Source organism: Salmo trutta, chromosome 30 (genome assembly GCF_901001165.1).
Source record: "Salmo trutta chromosome 30, fSalTru1.1, whole genome shotgun sequence".
Classification (NCBI taxonomy): Eukaryota; Metazoa; Chordata; class Actinopteri; order Salmoniformes; family Salmonidae; genus Salmo; species Salmo trutta.
Genome location: NC_042986.1, coordinates 6,677,247 through 6,700,046, shown reverse-complemented (window position 1 = coordinate 6,700,046; position 22,800 = coordinate 6,677,247). Strand labels below are relative to the sequence as shown.

The window sequence follows — 22,800 nt, the reverse complement described above, 5'->3', positions numbered from 1 at the left end:
CGCTTGCGTTCTGTATGCAACATACTTATTGAAATAGGCTTTAGCAAATAGGAAGTACCCAGAATGTCACTTGTGCTGCTGTGCCGTGCACTTCGAGACTCCGTTCTTTCCTGCGCGGCGCCAGTCAAGTTCAAATAGGCTAAAGCATTGTCCGTCACATCACGATGTCGTCACCATCGACAATGGCTGTCAATCATCGTCGATAGACGATACTATCATAATATCGCCCAACACACACACACACACACACACACACACACACACACACACACACATTAACAAGTCAGCTACAGACAGACATCAGTGTTGATTCAACCAAATCTCAAAGGACATCCTGTACTTTTTATTTTAGCATCCATTGTAGCCTTTTTGTAACTGATTAATAAATGAATCATGTCAATAAATTAAATATGTTGCAACATTGTTGTCCTTACAGAAGCAAGTCAAGTGGAAGCTAAAATGTTTGTTGTGGTAGCTTGAATTTCCTAACAGAAGCAAGTAAAGTGGAAGTCAAACTCAGTGTTGTGGTAACTTCAATTGAGTCCCTTGGTGTCCTGAAGGTTCTGAGAGGGAAAAGGAGCCAACAAGCAATCAATGATTCATTCCAGACGCATGTTACTGTGTGTGTGTGTGTGTGTGTGTGTGTGTGTGTGTGTGTGTGTGTGTGTGTGTGTGTGTGTGTGTGTGTGTGTGTGTGTGTGTGTGTGTGTGGTACAGTGTCTAAACACTAAAATGCCGAGGACAACACAGACTACAACACTAATGATTTCTTCTAGAATAAAAAGAGACAAAGTAATAACATCAATAATTCCATGTCCACTCTCTTAACAATACAATCATCTGTTGTCTGCAAGCTGTCCACAGTAAAAATAGGTGGTAACACTTTTATAAGCATGTGGGAGCCTTTATAATGGTTCCTAATAACAAGGTGTATAAGTCTTAAGTCACGGCATCAATAGTCAAGGAGGGAAGAACCGGAGAGCGCGAGGTGTTGAAAAGACGTCTTCTTAACATCTTCACTGGGACTGTATTGTAATGTTGTACAAGGCTTTAAAACAACTAGCCTATAGGTGAAATCTAGCACCTTAGAACAGAGTACAACAACACCTGTCTTGTTATGACTGATATTCATCATGTTCTGCTGGCCAAAACCAACATTACATGAGACATGATTGTGGCTTGTGTAGTCGTAGACATACTTCACTGCTAAAGCAGTCTCACTCGTGTTGCGCGTCGCTAACCTCCAGTACGGCGGCATCCCAAATGGCACCCTATTCCATATAGAGTGCGCTACTTTTGATCACAGCCCTATGGGACTAGGGTGCCATTTGGGTTGCCTTCGGCCACAGACGTTTTGTGCCCAGCCGAGTCACTATGTGGGTCTTTGACTTCCGTGTCTGCAGGGCAGTAGAAGTGAGACAGAGACGGGTTGAAACAATAACGGCGCCTGGATTACTCATCTGTACTGCCTGCTGCCTGTGACTCACCGGCTGGCTGAGTGGAGGAGACACATCCTTGTTAGCAATGTATAGCAACACTGCTAGGCTAGCCGTCTCTGTCAGAGATCAGTGTATTGTCCATGTGGGCTCTCACGGAGAAACAGAAGTAGCCGAGAGACCCATGTTCGACTAGCTAGCTATCACTAACAGTGCGATCAGTGTGTGTGTGTGTGTGTGTGTGTGTGTGTGTCACCTGGATGGCGTTGTGTCGTCCATGAGGGCTCTTCCAGAGAAACAGAATAAGCAGAGCTAATCCATTTAATAGCCTACATTAGAATTGTTTCGCAACAGAGCTAGCTTCCTAGCTAGTCATTGTCAAGCCAATAAGGAGTAGGCGAGAGAACAGAAGCAGACCGGCAATAGGAATGTGTTGTCCATGTGGACACTCAGCCAGAAACATAAGCCGGTTGATGGCTAACTAAAACATGTCTACTCTCTACCCATGTTCTGTTCCACTGACAGCAGTGGGAACTTCCATTTCTTTCACGACAGAACTAGGCTATGTACAGTATGAATGAACATCGTCAGTTTCAACTTCCCAATCAACTGAATGAGGAGGATACTCACTTAAGAGTTAATCCAGAGTCAACTGCTATAGACAACACACACTAACACAAATCCACACACACACACAAATACCAAGTACAACCATACAAACACACACACACACACACACACACACACACACACACAGACAGACACACACACAGACACACAAACACACAAATACCAAGTACAACCATACACACACACCTGAAACCCGAGACAAGATAGAGGTAGTTGGACGGCTTACCTGTCCACAGCCCGGAGCGTTGCACACAAAAGGTCGGTCGTCCCCCATCTTTGCAAAGAGTTTGCAATGTAACTGTGGGAGAGGAGAAGAGAACATTGTTGTCGTTTCTTTCCTTTTCTTAATGTCCTCAAATGGGTTCAGTTAGTCCTCCAGTAGACTAGTCCAGAAAACAACAAAGCAGGAATACTCCTGTCCTGCTGGTAGGCTAGCTGTAGTCAGGGCAGCCAGGAAGCAGAATGGATTTAAAAATAACCTACCCAAGCAGGGAGGAAAACACACATGGACACACACACACACACACACACACACACACACACACACACACACACACACACACACACACACACACACACACACACAGACACACAGCTAGGCAGCGAGATGAGGTCTCCCTGGTGGTGTTTCCTTCATACAAGGGGCTTTCAGCTGGCCAATGAATGAGGAGAAGCTTACAGGAGAGAAGGTAGCTAGCATTTGGTTAGTACATAGACTTCTCCATCACACCCACTACTAGTCCCCAAGCACCCATTCTTGACTCCGTCTCTCGCTCTTCTTTTCTGTAGGCTCTCTCTCTCTCTCTTCCTCTTTTTGCCAGCTCCCTCCATCTTTCAGATTCAACTACCACTCTATAGTCCAGTAGCCTACACGTCAATGCCCCCCCTCCCCCACCCTCATCGCCTACTTTTTGAAGGAGGTCATCTCTAATTCCACAGCTCAAATATCTGTGCGCCATCCTACTCCCCTAGTGACCCTCAACAACCATCTTTCATCTCATCCCGGATACGTCCCAAATGGCACCCTATGTCACTGCATAGTGCACCACTTTTCACCTCAACCCCATGGGCCCGGGTCAAAAGTAGAGCACTACATAGGGAATAGGGCGCCATTTTGGACGTGGCCCCTTATCGTATGATCTCATTTGCCTGTTCTTGTCTGCTGCTGTCACCCCACTTTCTCAGTGACTTTACTGCCACAAGCAAAACAGAAACCAAGCACGTTCAGAATGCCGAGAGACCCATGTTCATTCCAGACGAACCCCTAGTCTAACGAGAAGAGACCTAGCTCCTAGCTAGGAAGGGAAGGGCACACCACAGTTGATGAACGGGAGACACACTACTCTCAGCTGGTGTTGGAAGGTGTGAATTGTCAAGAGTTTGAAACTCGCTCATCAAAAATTGTTGCCAATAAGGTACAACACTGTAAATTAGATTTAGGCCTATGCTGCTCTGGGTCGTACTCATTAGTGCACAACGTAGCAAAACATGCAACGGACAAAGAAAACAAGCATTGGACAAAATCAGATTGTATTGGACAAATTCCCTCCCTGTTTCAGGACATTTCCTCTTAGGCCATTTAGGCCCACCCACCTTCTCTCGATCTAATCTGCAGTTTCAGTTGATTTCACCCACCTCTCTCAACTCACATTTCCGAGCATAGGCCTATACTCTACTATTGACAAATGTGACATAACACACATTCAACACCGTTTAGTTTCTCCTTCCCGACCGTTTGTGAGTACAGCTGAACTGACAGGACCTAAAGCTTGTTTGGCGGTTACAGGCCTGGGTTCAACTTTGTCTGTCAACTGTCCATGTGGAGTACTACCACCCTCCCTCGCTCGCTCTCCTCCTCCCTCTCTTCTCCTCACCTCTTCCTCCCTCTCTTCTATCCCACCCGCTCTCTTTTCCCTTCTTCCCCACAGTGAAGACAGGTTGGGAAGTTTAGTAAAGATAACTTGGTCATGAAATGTTTATCATGGGATGTGATGTAATGTTGGGGATAGGACATTAACATTGAATGACCAAGTTATCTTCACTAAACCTCACAACCTGACTTCAAGTGGAGCATGGGAGCAGAGAGGGATGGAGAGACAGGAGAGGGAAGGATGAGAAGAGATGATACTTGGGGGGGTGGGGGGGGGGTTGGTTTACGGCATACATTTTTCAGCAGCACTCTGTCCTAACGTCCCAACACAAGCCTCTAGATGACGTCTGGCAACAACTATTACACAACGCAAGTCCCACAACACACACACACACACACACAACAGATTATACAACAGCATCACTTTCTCCTCCAATAACATCCACTGAAGACGCCATGTAGATCTGTAACCATGTAAATCTCTGTAAGAAACCATCTAATTACAACCTGTTCTAGGCCTTTTTACATGGTAAACACACTGCCAGGTAGGCCTACAGTGTAACCACAGTGTAACTGTACATTTATATAGCCTAGTACTTGACTTACAACCTTTTATAGACCACTCGTTTTAGTAGCACTTATCATGTTTCCACTGTTCAATCTCTCGAAAAATACAAAGGCTGCATCTTATTTGCCTATAAAAAGCAGGCTGGCCTACCCTTCCCCAGTGAGATCAAAAGGAGGAAACGGAACACATACAAGGCAGAGAAGCAGAGGGCTTGATTCCTAACAGACCTCACAGCCTATGCCGGCGTCCCCATATGGCACCCTATTCCATATTTAGTGCACTTCTTTTGACCCACTGGGCTCTCGTCGAAAGTAGTCCCCAATATCAGGAATACGATGACATTTGGGATGCAGCCTTGTGTGTGGAGCGGAGAGCAGCAAGCCAATACAGCAGGCTGGTGTTAGGCCTCTTACACTGCCCACACTAAAACACAATCCTCTGAGTCTATTTGGGCAGAGATGTGCGAGTTCAGTCCATCTACACACGACAATACACCAGCAACTCGTTATACTCATGGTGTGGACTAACGGGCTGTGTGTGCCACATCAAGGACAAAAAGTGGACGAAGCAGAAGGAGGGGTGGGGGACAGACTGTTACTTGTACACTTGATTACATGGATATGCTTCTTGAAACAAGCCATTACACTTCGTAATTATCATGGCATTTCATTATTATCCAGGTAATTACTTCTAAATATTAAAAATCAACAAATTAAGAAATGCCAGGTTGGACAGGATCTGTTGCATTTTTGTACTGACAACATTAACAGAGTCAACATAAAGATATATGCCTAACTTGTCCTTGCCTGCACAAAATAGAATCTGTATTAAAAATATATATATATATATATATATATATCGACGCGCAAAACCATTCAAACAAAGCCGAGTGGGTTTTCTCCCACTTTTCCCAAAATATTCACATTACGTCACAGACCTTGCTGCGGTCATTCGATGGCAGTGGCATAAGTTCTTCAAAGAGAGAAGGCCGCAGTGAGAGAAATCATGTAGCTTAAGCGACTGAAAATAGGCCTTTTACTAGATGAAATCATAAAAGGAGCGCTTGAGTCTTATTAAAAGAGATGGATATTTTAGGAAACTTTCTTAATGGAAGTCCAGTGCATTCGGAAAGTGTTCAGACCCCTTGACTTTTTCCACTTTGTTACATTACAGCCTTATTCTAAAATGGATGAAATACGTTTTTTTCCCCCCTCATCAAATCTACACAATACCCCATAATGGCAAAGCAAAAACAGGTTTATAAAATGTTTGCAAATGTATAAAAAAAATAAAAATAAATGAAATATCACATTTACATATGTATTCAGACCCCTTACTCAGTACTTTGTTGAAGTGCCTTTGGCAGCGATAACAGCCATGACACCACAAGCTTGGCACACCTGTATTTGGGGAGTTTCTCCCATACTTCTCTGCAGATCCTCTCAAGTGCTCTCAGGTTAGATGGGGAGCGTCACGGCTATTTTCAGGTCTCACGAAATATGTTAGATCGAGTTCAAAGTCCGGATTCTGGCTGGGCCACTCAAGGACATTCCGAGACTTCAAATGAAATCAAATTGTATTTGTCACATGCGCCGAATACAACAGGTGTAGACCTTACAGTGAAATGCTTACTTACAAGCCCTTAACCAACAATGCTTTAAGTTAAGAAAAAAAGAAAAAAGTGTTAAATAGAAAATAGTAAAATAATTAAACAGCAGCAGTGAAATAACAAGTGAGGCTATATACAAGGGGTACCGGTACAGAGTCAATGTGCGGGGGTAATTGAGGTAATATGTACATGTAGGTAGAGTTAAAGTGACAATGCATAGATTATAAAACAGAGAGTAGCAGCAGCGTAAGAGGGGTCTGGGTAGCCCTTTGATTAGATGTTCAGGAGTCTTATGGCTTGGGGGTAGAAGCTGTTAACCTGTTGGGGATAGGGGGCAGTATTTGCACGGCCGGATAAAAAACGTACCCGATTTAATCTGGTTACTACTCCTGCCCAGTAACTAGAATATGCATATAAATATTGGCTTTGGATAGAAAACACCCTAAAGTTTCTAAAACTGTTTGAATGGTGTCTGTGAGTATAACAGAACTCATATGGCAGGCAAAAACCTGAGAAGATTCCTTACAGGAAGTGGCCTGTCTGACCATTTCTTGCCCTCCTTGATCATCTCTATCCAAAACAGGGGATCTCTGCTGTTACGTGACACTTCCTACGGCTCCCATAGGCTCTCAGAAGGCGGGAAAAAGCTGAATGATGTAATTCCAGCCCCAGGCTGAAACACATTAGCGCTTTTGGCAAGTGCTCTATCAGAGGACAATGGGCTTAGGCGCGTGCACGAGTCGACCCCATGCTTTTATTTTCTTTCGTCTTTTATCCTAAACACAGATTCCCGGTCGGAATATTACTCGGTGAAACATAATATATTACAGTTATTAATGTCCCGTTGGTAGGATATACACTACCATTCAAATGTTTGGGGTCAGTTAGAAATGTCCTTGTTATTGAAAGAAAAGCAAATTTTTTGGTCCATTAAAATAACATCAAATTGATCAGAAATACAGTGTAGACATCGTTAATGTTGTAAATGACTAGCTGGAAACGGCAGAATTTTTATAGAATATCTACATACGCGTAAAGAGGCCCATTATCAGCAACCATCACTCCTGTGTTCGAATGTCACGTTGTGTTAGCTAATCCAAGTTTATCATTTTAAAAGACTAATTGATCATTAGAACACCCTTATGCAATTATGTTAGCACAGCTGAAAACTGTTGTTCTGATTAAAGAAGCAATAAAACTGGCCTTCTTTAGACTAGTTGAGTATCTGGAGAATCAGCATTTGTGGGTTCGATTACAGGCTCAAAATGGCCAGAAACAAAGACCTTTCTTCTGAAACTTGTCAGTCTTTTCTTGTTCTGAGAAATGAAGGCTATTCCATGCGAGAATTGCCATTAAACTAAAGATCTTGTACAACGCTGTGTACTACTCCCTTCACAGAACTGCGCAAACTGTCTCTAAGCAGAATAGAAAGAGGACTGGGAGGCCCGGTGCACAACTGAACTAGACATTAGAGTGTCTAGTTTGAGAAACAGATGCCTCACAAGTCCTCAACTGGCAGTTTCATTGCATAGTACCTGCAAAACACCAGTCTCAACGTCAACGGTGAAGAGGCGACTCCAGGATGCTGGACTGATTGGTGGAGTGCTGCTGAGATGGTTGTCCTTCTGGAAGGTTCTAGTGGTGTGGGGGCTGTGCTTTGGCAAAGTGGGTGGGGTTATATGCTGCCTGTTTGGCCCTGTCCGGGGGTATCGTCGGATGGGGCCACAGTGTCTCCCGACCCCTCCTGTCTCAGCCTCCAGTATTTATGCTGCAGTAGTTTGTGTGTCGGGGGGCTGTCTGTTATATCTATAGTATTTCTCCTGTCTTATCCGGTGTCCTGTGTGAATTTAAGTATGCTCTTTCTAATTCTCTCTTTCCTTCTTTCTTTCTGTCTTTCTTTCTTTCGGAGGAGGACATGAGCCCTAGGACCATGCCTCAGGACTACCTGGCCTGATGACTCCGTGCTGTCCCCAGTCCACCTGGCCGTGCTGCTGCTCCAGTTTGAACTGTTCTGCCTGCGGCTATGGAACTCTGACCTGTTCACCGGACGTGCTACCTGTCCCAGACCTGCTGTTTTCAACTCTCTAGAGACAGCAGGAGTGGTAGAGATACTCAATGATCGGCTATGAAAAGCCAACTGACATTTACTCCTGAGGTGCTGACCTGTTGCACCCTTGACAACCACTGTGATTATTATTATTTGACCCTGCTGGTCATCTATGAACATTTGAACATCTTGGCCATGTTCTGTTATAATCTCCACCCGGCACAGCCAGAAGAGGACTGGGCCACCCCTCATAGCCTGGTTCCTTTCTAGGTTTCTTCCTAGGTTCTGGCCTTTCTAGGGAGTTTTTCCTAACCACCGTGCTTCTACACCTGCATTGCTTGCTGTTTGGGGTTTTAGGCTGGGTTTCTGTACAGCACTTTGTGACATCAGCTGATGTAAGAAGGGCTTTATGAATACATTTGATTGATGATCTCCACAGAGGAGCTCTGGAGCTCTGTCAGAATGACCATCGGGTTCTTGGTCACCTCCCTGACCAAGGCCCTTCTCCCCTGATTGCTCAGTTTAGCTGGGTGACCAGCTCTAAGAAGAGTCTTGGTGGTTCCAAACTTCTTCAATTTAAGAATGATGGAGGCCACAATGCTGCAGCAATCTTTTGGTACCTTTCCCTAGATCTGTGCCGACACAATCCTGTCTTGGAGCTCAATGACAAGGTACAAATCTGTCATTCTGTCTCTGAACAAGGCAGTTAACAGATGCCTCACAAGTCCTCAACTGGCAGTTTCATTGCATAGTACCTGCAAAACACCAGGCGTCGAAGATGTGGATGTCGATTAAGGCAGCCCAACCCACCGCACCTCTCTGATTCTGAAATGTGTAAGGCACATTTCAGTTGAAGGCATTCAGTTGTACAACTGACTAGGTATCCCCCTTTCCTTTCCCTTTTTACACACAATTCCTTCGACCTCATGGCTTGGTTTTTGCTCTGACATGCACTGTCAACTATGGGACCTTATATAGATAGGTGTGTGCCTTTCCAAATCCTGACCAATCAATTGAATTTACCACAGGTGGACTTCAATCAAGTTGTAGAAACATCTGAAGGATGATTTGCAAAAAATTCTAAAAACCTATTTTCACTTTGTCATTATGGGGTACTGTGTGTAGATAAAAATTTTTATTTTTTATTTCACCTTTATTTAATTAATCAGGTTGGCCAGTTGAGAACAAGTTCTCATTTACAACTGCAACCTGGCCAAGATAAAGCAAAGCAGTGCGACAAAAACAACAACACAGAGTTAAACATAAATAAATAAATACATTTACTGTGTGTGCAAATATACAAGAGTAGGGAGGTAAGGCAATAAATAGCCTATAGAGGTGAAATAATTACAATATAGCATTAACACTGGAGTGATAGATGTGCAGATGATGTGCAAGTAGAGATACTACTTCAGCTTCCAGCTTCAGTGATTTTTGCAATTCGTTCCAGTCATTGGAAGCAGAGAACTGGAAGGAAAGGCGGCCAAAGGAGGTGTTGGCTTTGGGGATGACCAGTGCAATATACCTTCTGGAGAGCATGCTACGGGTGGGTGTTGCTATGGTGACCAGTGAGCTGAGATAAGGCGGGGCTTTACCTAGCAAAGACTTATAGATGACCTGGAGCCAGCAGGTTTGGCAACGAATATATAGTGAGGGCCAGCCAACAAGAGCATACAGGTTGCCGTGGTGGGTAGTATATGGGGCTTTGGTGACAAAACGGAAGGCACTGTGATAGACTACATCCAGTTTGCTGAGTAGAGTGTTGGGGGCTATTATGTAAATGACATCGCCGAAGTCAAGGATTGGTAGGATAGTCAGTTTTACGAGGGTATGTTTGGTAGCATGAGTGAAGGAGGCTTTGTTGAGGCCCTGAGGCCCTAACCCAGCCAACTAGTAACACTGTAGAAACTAAAATACATTACAAAGGAACGTCTTGATTAGTGTTATGTTAGCTAGCTACAAAGTTGCTTTTGTATCATGACAAGGTGTAGTACTGAAACTATCGAGGTCACCTAGCCAGCTACACCTAGCCAGCTACACGGTCAAACAAAGTCAACAACGCAGCCACTGCTAGCTAGCCTACTCCACCAGCCAGCAGTACTGTATCATTTTCGTCATTTCAGTCAATAGATTTTCTGCAACGTAAGCTTAACTTTCTGAACATTCGAGACGTGTAGTCCACTTGTCATTCCAATCTCCTTTGCATTAGCGTAGCCTCTTCTGTAGCTTGTCAACTATGTGTCTGTCGATCCCGGTTCTCTCCACTCTGCACAGGCCATACAAACGCTTCACACCGCGTGGCCGCTGCCACTCTAACCTGGTGGTCCCAGCGCGCACGACCCACGTGGAGTTCCAGGTCTCCGGCAGCCTCTGGAACTGCCGGTCTGCGGCCAACAAGGCTGAGTTCATCTCAGCCTATGCTACCCTCCAGTCCCTAGACTTCCTGGCGCTGACGGAAACATGGATCACCACAGATAACACTGCTACTCCTACTGCTCTCTCCTCGTCTGGCCACGTGTTCTCGCATACCCCTAGAGCATCGAGCCAGCGGGGTGGTGGCACTGGAATCCTCATCTCTCCCAAGTGGACATTCTCTCTTTCTCCCCTGACCCATCTGTCTATCTCCTCATTTGAATTCCATGCTGTCACAGTTACCAGCCCTTTCAAGCTTAACATCCTCATCGTTTATCGCCCTCCAGGTTCCCTTGGAGAGTTCATCAATGAGCTTGACGCCTTGATAAGTTCCTTCCCTGAGGATGGCTCACCTCTCACAGTTCTGGGTGACTTTAACCTCCCCACGTCTACCTTCGACTCATTCCTCTCTGCCTCCTTCTTTCCACTCCTCTCCTCTTTTGACCTCACCCTCTCACCTTCCCCCCCTACTCACAAGGCAGGCAATACGCTTGACCTCATCTTTACTAGATGCTGTTCTTCCACTAATCTCATTGCAACTCCTCTCCAAGTCTCCGACCACTACCTTGTATCCTTTTCCCTCTCGCTCTCATCAAAAACTTCTCACTCTGCCCCTACTCGGATGGTATTGCGCCGTCCCAACCTTCGCTCTCTCTCTCCTGCTACTCTCTCCTCTTCCATCCTATCATCTCTTCCCTCTGCTCAAACCTTCTCCAACCTATCTCCTGATTTTGCCTCCTCAACCCTCCTCTCCTCCCTCTCTGCATCCTTCGATTTTCTCTGTCCCCTATCCTCCAGGCCGGCTCGGTCCTCCCCTCCTGCTCCGTGGCTCGACGACTCACTGCGAGCTCACAGAACAGGGCTCCGGGCAGCCGAGCGGAAATGGAGGAAAACTCGCCTCCCTGCGGACCTCGCATCCTTTCACTCCCTCCTCTCTACATTTTCCTCTTCTGTCTCTGCTGCTAAAGCCACTTTCTACCACTCTAAATTCCAAGCATCTGCCTCTAACCCTAGGAAGCTTTTTGCTACCTTCTCCTCCCTCCTGAATCCTCCTCCCCCTCCCCCCCCCCTCCTCCCTCACTGCGGATGACTTCGTCAACCATTTTGAAAAGAAGGTTGACGACATCCGATCCTCGTTTGCTAAGTCAAGCGACACCGCTGGTCCTGCTCACACTGCCCTACCCTGTGCTTTGACCTCTTTCTCCCCTCTCTCTCCAGATGAAATCTCGCGTCTTGTGACGGCCGACCGCCCAACAACCTGCCCACTTGACCCTATCCCCTCCTCTCTTCTCCAGACCATTTCCGGAGACCTTCTCCCCTACCTCACCTCGCTCATCAACTCATCCTTGACCGCTGGCTACGTCCCTTCCGTCTTCAAGAGAGCGAGAGTTGCACCCCTTCTGAAAAAACCTACACTCGATCCCTCCGATGTCAACAACTACAGACCAGTATCCCTTCTTTCTTTTCTCTCCAAAACTCTTGAACGTGCCGTCCTTGGCCAGCTCTCCTGCTATCTCTCTCAGAACGACCTTCTTGATCCTAATCAGTCAGGTTTCAAGACTGGGCATTCAACTGAGACTGCTCTTCTCTGTGTCACGGAGGCTCTCCGCACTGCTAAAGCTAACTCTCTCTCCTCTGCTCTCATCCTTCTAGACCTATCTGCTGCCTTTAATACTGTGAACCATCAGATCCTCCTCTCCACCCTCTCCGAGCTGGGCATCTCCGGCGCGGCCCACGCTTGGATTGCGTCCTACCTGACAGGTCGCTCCTACCAGGTGGCGTGGCGAGAAGCTGTCTCCGCACCACGTGCTCTCACCACTGGTGTCCCCCAGGGCTCTGTTCTAGGCCCTCTCCTATTCTCGCTATACACCAAGTCACTTGGCTCTGTCATATCCTCACACGGTCTCTCCTATCATTGCTATGCAGACGACACACAATTAATCTTCTCCTTTCCCCCTTCTGACAACCAGGTGGCGAATCGCATCTCTGCATGTCTGGCAGACATATCAGTGTGGATGACGGATCACCACCTCAAGCTGAACCTCGGCAAGACGGAGCTGCTCTTCCTCCCGGGGAAGGACTGCCCGTTCCATGATCTCGCCATCACGGTTGACAACTCCCTTGTGTCCTCCTCCCAGAGTGCTAAGAACCTTGGCGTGATCCTGGACAACACCCTGTCGTTCTCCACTAACATCAAGGCGGTGACCCGATCCTGTAGGTTCATGCTCTACAACATTCGCAGAGTACGACCCTGCCTCACACAGGAAGCGGCGCAGGTCCTAATCCAGGCACTTGTCATCTCCCGTCTGGATTACTGCAACTCGCTGTTGGCTGGGCTCCCTGCCTGTGCCATCAAACCCCTACAACTCATCCAGAACGCCGCAGCCCGTCTGGTGTTCAACCTTCCCAAGTTCTCTCACGTCACCCCGCTCCTCCGCTCTCTCCACTGGTTTCCAGTTGAAGCTCGCATCCGCTACAAGACCATGGTGCTTGCCTACGGAGCTGTGAGGGGAACGGCACCTCCGTACCTTCAGGCTCTGATCAGGCCCTACACCCAAACAAGGGCACTGCGTTCATCCACCTCTGGCCTGCTCGCCTCCCTACCTCTGAGGAAGCACAGTTCCCGCTCAGCCCAGTCAAAACTGCTCGCCGCTCTGGCACCCCAATGGTGGAACAATCTCCCTCACGATGCCAGGACAGCGGAGTCAATCACCACCTTCCGGAGACACCTGAAACCCCACCTCTTTAAGGAATACCTGGGATAGGATAAAGTAATCCTTCTAACCCCCCCCCCCCCTTTAAAGGATTTAGATGCACTATTGTAAAGTGTTTGTTCTACTGGATATTATAGGTGAATGCACCAATTTGTAAGTCGCTCTGGATAAGAGCGTCTGCTAAATGACTTAAATGTAAATGTAAATGTAATGGTGTGTGCAACGCCAGGGTTGTGGGTTCGATTCCCACAGGGGGCCAGTACAAAAAAAAATATACACTGCTCAAAAAAATAAAAGGAACACTTAAACAACACAATGTAACTCCAAGTCAATCACACTTCTGTGAAATCAAACTGTCCACTTAGGAAGCAACACTGATTGACAATAAATTTCACATGCTGTTGTGCAAATGGAATAGACAACAGGTGGAAATTATAGGCAATTAGCAAGACACCCCCAATAAAGGAGTGGTTCTGCAGGTGGTGACCACAGACCACTTCTCAGTTCCTATGCTTCCTGGCTGATGTTTTGGTCACTTTTGAATGCTGGCGGTGCTTTCACTCTAGTGGTAGCATGAGACGGAGTCTACAACCCACACAAGTGGCTCAGGTAGTGCAGCTCATCCAGGATGGCACATCAATGCGAGCTGTGGCAAGAAGGTTTGCTGTGTCTGTCAGCGTAGTGTCCAGAGCATGGAGGCGGTACCAGGAGACAGGCCAGTACATCAGGAGATGTGGAGGAGGTCGTAGGAGGGCAACAACCCAGCAGCAGGACCGCTACCTACGCCTTTGTGTAAGGAGGAGCAGGAGGGGCACTGCCAGAGCCCTGCAAAATTACCTCCAGCAGGCCACAAATGTGCATGTGTCTGCTCAAACGGTCAGAAACAGACTCCATGAGGGTGGTACGAGGGCCCGACGTCTACAGGTGGGGGTTGTGCTTACAGCCCAACACCGTGCAGGACGTTTGGCATTTGCCAGAGAACACCAAGATTGGCAAATTCGCCACTGGCGCCCTGTGCTCTTCACAGATGAAAGCAGGTTCACACTGAGCACATGTGACAGACGTGACAGAGTCTGGAGACGCCGTGGAGAACGTTCTGCTGCCTGCAACATCCTCCAGCATGACCGGTTTGGCGGTGGGTCAGTCATGGTGTGGGGTGGCATTTCTTTGGGAGGCCGCACAGCCCTCCATGTGCTCGCCAGAGGTAGCCTGACTGCCATTAGGTACCGAGATGAGATCCTCAGACCCCTTGTGAGACCATATGCTGGTGCGGTTGGCCCTGGGTTCCTCCTAATGCAAGACAATGCTAGACCTCATGTGGCTGGAGTGTGTCAGCAGTTCCTGCAAGAGGAAGGCATTGATGCTATGGACTGGCCCGCCCGTTCCCCAGACCTGAATCCAATTGAGCACATCTGGGACATCATGTCTCGCTCCATCCACCAACGCCACGTTGCACCTCAGACTGTCCAGGAGTTGGCGGATGCTTTAGTCCAGGTCTGGGAGGAGATCCCTCGGGAGACCATCCGCCACCTCATCAGGAGCATGCCCAGGCGTTGTAGGGAAGTCATACAGGCACGTGGAGGCCACACACACTACTGAGCCTCATTTTGACTTGTTTTAAGGACATTACATCAAAGTTGGATCAGCCTGTAGTGTGGTTTTCCACTTTAATTTTGAGTGTGACTCCAAATCCAGACCTCCATGCGTTGATAAATTGGATTTCCATTGATTATTTGTGTGATTTTGTTGTCAGCACATTCAACTATGTAAAGAAAAAAGTATTTAATAAGATTATTTCTTTCATTCAGATCTAGGATGTGTTGTTTAAGTGTTCCCTTTATTTTTTTGAGCAGTATATAAAAAAAGAATGCATGAAATGAAAATGAAGTGGAGTGTTGTATGGCGTTGAAGCTCGTCTGGAGGTTTGTTAGCACAGTGTCCAAAGAAGGGGCAGATGTATACAGAATGGTGTCATCTGCGTAGAGGTGGATCAGAGAATCACCAGTAGCAAGAGCGACATCATTGATATATACAGAGAAAAGAGTCGGCCCGAGAACTGAACCCTGTGGCACCCCCATAGAGACTGTGAGGCAGTCATTTGAGAAGCCAAGGCTATTGAGTCTGCCGATAAGAATGCGGTGATTGATGAAGAAACAATTTAATTTAATACATTTTACAATAAGGCTGTAACGTAACAAAATTTAGAGAAGGGCCTGAATACTTTCTGAATGCACTGTATAGGCCTTGGCCTAGAGAGAATCAGAAAACTCACCCACCCCCATAAAAGTCACCAGCGTGTCAGGCACAAGCTAATATTTCTCCTTTACTTTAAACGTATTAAAAAACCTAAGCCTACCTTTGGCTTTCCGAAAGTAGGCGATAAGCTAATGAACAAGGAAAGTATGAAGGGGACAGCTATGCTATAGTATAAAGATGAAATTGACAATCATTAAAATAGAAACAAATACATGCATCATGTCCATAACCTATTCATCAGCGACGCCGATTATCGAGGGGGAGCGTGTCGGAAAGATTTTTCAAATACTTTGAGGAACTATATAGTAATTTGAATGGATGTAAAAAGATACAGTACCAGTAAAAGGCTTGGCCACACATTCCAGGGTTTTTCTTTATTTTAACTATTTTCTACATTGTAGAATAATAGTGAAGACATCAACTATGAATTAACACATATGGAATCATGTAGTAACCAAAAAAAGTGTTAAATCAATAAAAATATATTTGATATTTGAGATTCTTCAAAGTAGCCAACTTTGCACACTCTTGGCATTCTCTCAACCAGCTTCATGAGGTGTGCCTTGTTAAAAGTTAATTTGTGGAATTTCTTTCCAATGTAGGGGTGGTATACAAAAGACAGCCCTATTTGGTAAAAGTCCATATTACAGTACGTCAAGAACAGCTCAAATAGGCAAAGAGAAACGACAGTCCATCATTACTTTAAGACATGAAGGTCAGTCAATCCGGAAACATTTAGAACTTTCAAAGTTTCTTCAAGTGCAGTCGCAAAAAAGCGCTATGATGAAACTGGCTTTCATGAGGACCGCCACAGGAAAGGAAGACCCAGAGTTCTCTGCTGCAGAGGATAAGTTCAATAGAGTTAACTGCATCTCAGATTGCATTCGAAATAAATGTTTCACAGAGGTCAAGTAAACAGACACATCTCAACATCAACTGTTGAGAGGAGACTGCGTGAATCAGGCCTTCATGGTCAAATTGCCAGGCCTTCATGGTCGAATTGCCAGGCCTTCATGGTCGAATTGCTGCAAAGAGACCACTAATAAAGGACAGCAATATTAAGAAGAGACTTGCTTGGGCCAAGAAACACAAGCAATGGACATTAGACCGGTGGAAATCTGGCCTTTGGTCTGATGAGTCCAAATTTCAGATTTATGTGTGGTTCCCACCGTGAAGCATGGAGGAGGTTATGTGATGGTGCTTTGCTGGTGACACGGTTATTGATGTATTTACAATTCAAGGCACACTTAACCAGCATGGCTACCACACCATTCTGCAGCGATACACCATCCCATCTGGTTTGCACTTAGTAGGATTATAATTTGTTTTTCCAACAGGACAATGACCCAAAACACACCTCCAGGCTGCGTAAGGGCTATTTGACCAAGAAGGAGAGTGACGGAGTGCTGCATCAGATGACCTGGCCTCCACAATCACCTGGCCTCAACCCAATTGACATGGTTTGGGATGAGTTGGACCGCAGAGTGAAGGAAAAGCAGCCAACAAGTGCTCAGCATATATGGAAACTCCTTCAAGACTGTTGGAAAAGCATTCCTCATGAAGCTGGTTGAGAGAATGCCAATAGTGTGCAAAGCTGTCATCAAGGGAAAGGGTGGCTACTTTGAACAATCTAAAATATATTTTGATTTGTTTAATTAAAAACTTTTTTGGTTACTACATGATTCCATGTGTTATTTCATAGTTTTGATGTCTTCACTATTATTCTACAATGTAGAAAATAGTAAAAAATAAAGAAAAACCTTGAATGAGTAGGTGTCCAAACTTTTGACTGGTACTGTATATTTAAAAGGACTTCGTTGACTTACTGTGTGAGGTGAAGAAAACATTACTGAGAAGCCCAGCTGGGCTCTTTCCTACATTTGACATTTGTTAGAAGCAGGCCAGGTACTTCTATGCTAGCTCTGTCAACATTAACAGGACAGAGAAACCAGTCACATGCTCATTGCTCACATGGAGCGCGTAAGTTATGGTATGAAATAAACCAAAACTTGTTTCTCACAAGTGTAGCGGGATGTTAACTCTGCAAACAACGTTTCCACTCAGAGAAGGAGATCAGTAAATGACTGTAATTAATACATGCATTAACAGAAATTAATATAAACAAATGACAGGGATTAACAGTAAATTGCCTGTTTTAGAAACCGTAGGCTACCACATGAGCATTCATTAAAGCGCATTGCGAGCCGACACTGTATAGCCTAGCCTACTATACTACTTTGCGCGGATTGGTGGGTCCGGCATTATTTCTTTGAGGGGGGGGGGGGGTTCGCAGTGCCCTGTGACAACAATTTTGGACCCCTTTGTGGCCCCCCTAAATGTGGAGTATGAAATTATTTGACATAACTAATTTTTGCTATCGTTCTTTTTTTTACATCCGTTATTAGACGGTGGCAACGATGATGATTATGAACATGGTCTTTTGCCTGCAATGCAGTGAAGAAAACGATATGACAACAATAACGACTAATGTAACTGGCCCCTCTAACAGTACAACTGGCCCCAGCTTGGCCCCCCCAGTTGAAATGGTCTAGAACCGCCACTGAGTAAACACTCCCGCTATTGTGTCAACTTTATCTACACTGAACAAAAATATAAACCCAACATGTAAAGTGTTGATCCCATGTTTCGTGAGCTGAAATAAAAGATCCCAGAAATGTGCAACACACACAAAAAGCTTATTTCTCAAGAATTGTGCACAAATTAGTTTACATCCCTGTTAGTGAGCATTTCTCGTTTGCCAAAATAATCCATCCACATGACAGGTGTGGCATATCAAGAAGCTGATTAAACAGCATGATCATTACACAGATGTACCTTGTTCTGGGGGCAGTAAAAGGCCACCAAAAATGTGCAATTTTGTCACTATACAATGCCACAGATGTCTCAAGTTCAGGGATTGTGCAATTGGCATGCTGACTGCAGAAATGTCCACAAGAACAGTTCCCAGAGAATTACATTTTAATTTATCTACCATAAGCCGCCTCCGTCGTCGTTTTAGAGAATTTGGCAGTACGTCCAACCGGCCTCACAACAGCAGACCAGTATGGCGTCGTGTGGGTGAGCGGTTTGCTGATGTCAACCTTGTGAACAGAGTGCCCCATGGTGGCGGTGGGGTTACGGTATGGCATAAGCTCGAGACAACCAACACAACTGCATTTTATCGATGGCAATTTGAAGGCACATAGATACCATGACGAGATCCTGAGGCCCATTGTCGTGCTATTCATCCGCCGCCATCACCTCATGTTTCAGCATGCCTAGTTAAATAAAAAATAAAAAAAATATGTTTTTGCCTTTAAAATGCACGGCCCCATGTCGCAAGGATCTGTACACAATTCCTGGAAGCTGAAAATGTCTCAGTTCTTCCATGGCCTGCATACTCACCAGACATGTCACCCATTGAGCATGTTTGGGATGCTCTGGATTGACGTGTACAACAGTGTGTTTTAGTTCCCGCCAATATCCAGCAACTTTGCACAGACATTGAAGGGTGGGTCGGACAACATTCCACAATGAACAGCCTGATCAACTCTACGCGAAGGAGATGGAGATATGTCGCGCTACATGAGGCAAAAGGTGGTCACACCAAATACTGACTGGTTTTCTGATCCAAGCCCAACCTTTTAAGGTATCTGTGACCAACAGATGCATATCTGTATTCCCAGTCATGTGAAATCCATAGACTAGGGCCTACAATTTTTTTTTCTATTGACTGATTTTCTTATATGAACTCTGTAAAATCTTTGAAATAGTTGCATTTATATTTTTGTTCAGTATACATGAAAATAAAATTCATACAAAATGTTGAGATTTTTTTTTTTATGTAGGCCTATTTAAATAAGTGATGCACGATATATCGGTGAGCATATTGGAATCGGCCGATATTAGCTAAAATAGCCAACATCTAGTTAAACGCCAACGTGCAAAACCGATGTCAAAGCTGACGTGCGTACCTATATAACGTAGGTAGATGATGTAATGACGCCACGAAAAATACAGCGCTACACAGAAAAGCAGAAAAATACTAAAGCGCACACTTCCAACAACTAAACAAGTTCAAGTCGAGCAGTCATTTGAAAGAGTAAGTACATTTCAGCGAGACAACTCAAAGGCGAAAACTATTAATGCCAAGATAATGGAATTCATTGCCCTTGACAATCAACCATTCACTGTCGTGGATGATGGTGGCTTTCGCCGACTGGTTGAGCACCTCGAGCCCCGGTACATAGTACCAAGTAGGTGCTATTTTTCAGATGTTGCCGTACCGGAATTACACAGTATTGTTGAAATGCACATCTATGAGCTACTTGCTATGGGAGTCACTGCTATTAGCTTCATGACTGACATTTGGACCAGCGATGTCAGCCCCATGAGCATGCTGAGTCTGACAGCACAGTGGGTCGACGAGGATGTCGTACTGAGGAAAGCCGTATTGCATGTTCAAGAATGTGTTCAAGAATGTGCTGGTACTCATACCACTGCTGCCATTTCAATGGCATTTGAGAACATGTTTGAAACATGAACACACTCCTAGCTCCATTCGAACAACTGACTCGAGAAATAAGCTAATCAACAGTGTCTGCAGCAGACGTGATACCCTCTGTCATGGCATTGAAACTAGAGGTCGAACGATTATGATTTTTCAACGCCGATACCAATAGCGATTATTGGATGACCAAAAAAAGCCAATACCGATTAATCGGCAGATTTTATTTATTTATTTATTTATTTGTAATAATGACAATTACAACAATACTGAATGAACACTTATTTTTACTTAATATAATACATCAATAAAATCAATGTAGCCTCAAATAAATAATGAAACATGTTCAATTTGGTTTAAATAATGCAAAAACAAAGTGTTGGAGAAGAAAGTAAAAGTGCAATATGTGCCATGTAAAAAAGCTAACGTTTAAGTTCCTTGCTCAGAACATGAGAACATATGAAAGCTGGTGGTTCCTTTTAACATGAGTCTTCAATATTCCCAGGTAAGAAGTTTTAGGTTGTAGTTATTATAGGACTATTTCTCTCTATACCATTTGTATTTCATATACCTTTGACTATTGGATGTTCTTATAGGCACTTTAGTACTGCCAGTGTAACAGTATAGCTTCCGTCCCTCTCCTCGCCCCTACCTGGGCTCGAACCAGGAACACATCGACAACAGCCACCCTCGAAGAATCGTTACCCATCGTGCCACAAAAGCCGCGGCCCTTGCAGAGCAAGGGGAACAACTACTTCAAGGTCTCAGAGCGAGTGACGTCACTGATTGAAACGCTATTAGCGCGCACCCCGCTAACTAGCTAGCCATTTCACATCGGTTACACCAGCCTAATCTCAGGAGTTGATAGGCTTGAAGTCATAAACAGCTCAATGCTTGAAGCACAGCGAAGAGCTGCTGGCAAACGTGTACACCGAGGAAGAGAGGTGACGGATAGACAGAGATGCAACTTCACTGCTTGACATGATGAATGAAATCCTGCTTGAGACTGAAATGACCGAACAAATGAACAACGAAACAGCACAGCAAGTAAGTGAAAGAAATAGGTTTTGATTATGTTTTATTGGTAATGGGGACATGCGTAAATGCCAACAAAATAACGTTTTGGTAAGTGTGGTGTGTAACCTTCACTTAACTAGGCAAGTCAGTAAATAACAAATTCTTATTTACAATGGCGGACAAACCAGGACGACGCTGGGACAATTGTGTGCCGCCCTATGGGACTCCCAATCACGGCCGGATGTGATACAGCCTGGATTCGAACCAGGGACTGTAGTGACACCTCTTGCACCGAGATGCAGTGCCTTAGACCGCTGCATCCATGTGTGTGTGTGTTAAATATTTAACTGTACTAGAATGCTTAAAAGGCAGCTAAAATGTTACATATCGGTTATCGGCATATTTTTCTTTCCAAAGGAAAACCTATCGGATATCGGTCAAAAATGTCATATCGGTGCATCCCTAATTGAAATGGTTTTGACAGCTGTTTTATTTTCATGACAGTCTTCATCTATAACCATTAGTTACACGGTTATTCAATTATCGTCACATCCCATCGTACATCCTGATATTTCCAGGTTCTGACCACTAGATGGTGCTATTCCAAGAGATTTTTGTTGTTGTTGTAAGAACCCCCTCCCCTTAATGTAAACAGAATAGTTCACAAAATTGCATATTTGTCTCCTTACCATGTAAGCAGTCTATGGACAAGATATGACAGCAACCCATGCTTTGGTTTTGTTTACCTGGCCACTGTTTCAAACGCTTACTTTTTTGCATTTGTGTGACAAATTCAATGTGTGGCACAAGGCAAATGGTACCACAGGAGGTTGGTGGCACCTCAATTGGGGAGGACGGGCTCGTGATGCCATTCCATTCTCTCCTTTCCGGCCATTATTATGAGCCATCCTCCCCTTAGCAGCCTCCTGTGAATGGAACCTATATTAGCATTTTCACGCTTAATTGAGTTACACAGCACATTTTAAGATTCTTCATGTGATTTAGACATGAAGCATGAAAATGCTAATATAGGTACCATTGACTTGCATTGGATTTGTGCCACAAATTCTAAAAAGTTTGCCTTTGAAACAGTGGACAACAAAACCAAAGCATGGATTGCTGTCATGCCTTGTCTATAGACTGCTTACAGGGTAAAGAAACCAATATGTAATTTTGGTGAATTCTCCCTTTTTACAATTTCTTGGGAGAGATTTTTTTTAAATAAAAATCCCCTGAAACAACACCATCTAGTGGTCATAACCTGGTAATATCAGGATGTAGGATGTGATTGTCGTGGGGTGTGGCAGGAAGGCCTTGGATAGCTTTCGACTATTTCTTTGGATTCCTCATGTCTAACTCATAGCTGTAAAAAAAAAAGTTTGGTCCAAATCAGATGTTAGGTACTATATTTATTGAATATTAAATGATTTCTATAAATTATAATGACCAATTTGTTTGCGATCAATAAGAAAAAATAAATCAGAGATCAAATTATATTTCAACAAAATAAGTGTTGCAGAAAGACTAATTGTATGTGTTTCTACAACAGAAACAATTTCAGAACAAGCAAAGATTGTGGGTGTCTAAATCTTCCTTCTTGTGCTTTTTGAGCTAAAACGCCTCCACATAAATCCTTTTCATTATATCCATTTCAGACATGCGATAGCCTACATATGAGTCAGACTCAGAGTCAGTCCACCCATCTATTTAAGCTTCCATTCATCCAAGGTGACA

General features: G+C 44.8%; 1 protein-coding gene across 4 annotated transcripts in view; it reads right to left on the bottom strand.

Annotated features, from left to right (window-relative positions):
- Positions 1-21,947, bottom strand: part of LOC115167794 (activating transcription factor 7a) — a 40,611-nt gene extending 18,664 nt beyond the window's left edge. Inside the window, exons 1-2 of one of the 4 annotated variants that reach the window (XM_029722400.1) lie at positions 21,837-21,947; positions 2,293-2,364 (exon numbers count right to left, since the gene is read on the bottom strand). In XM_029722400.1, the coding sequence (XP_029578260.1) occupies positions 2,293-2,364; positions 21,837-21,938 (174 nt within the window). In that variant the 5' untranslated portion in view covers positions 21,939-21,947. The remainder of the gene's footprint in view (positions 1-2,292; positions 2,365-21,836) is intronic. The other 3 variants (XM_029722403.1, XM_029722401.1, XM_029722404.1) reach the window with 3 other exon arrangements.
- Between the last annotated feature and the right edge of the window lie 853 nt (positions 21,948-22,800).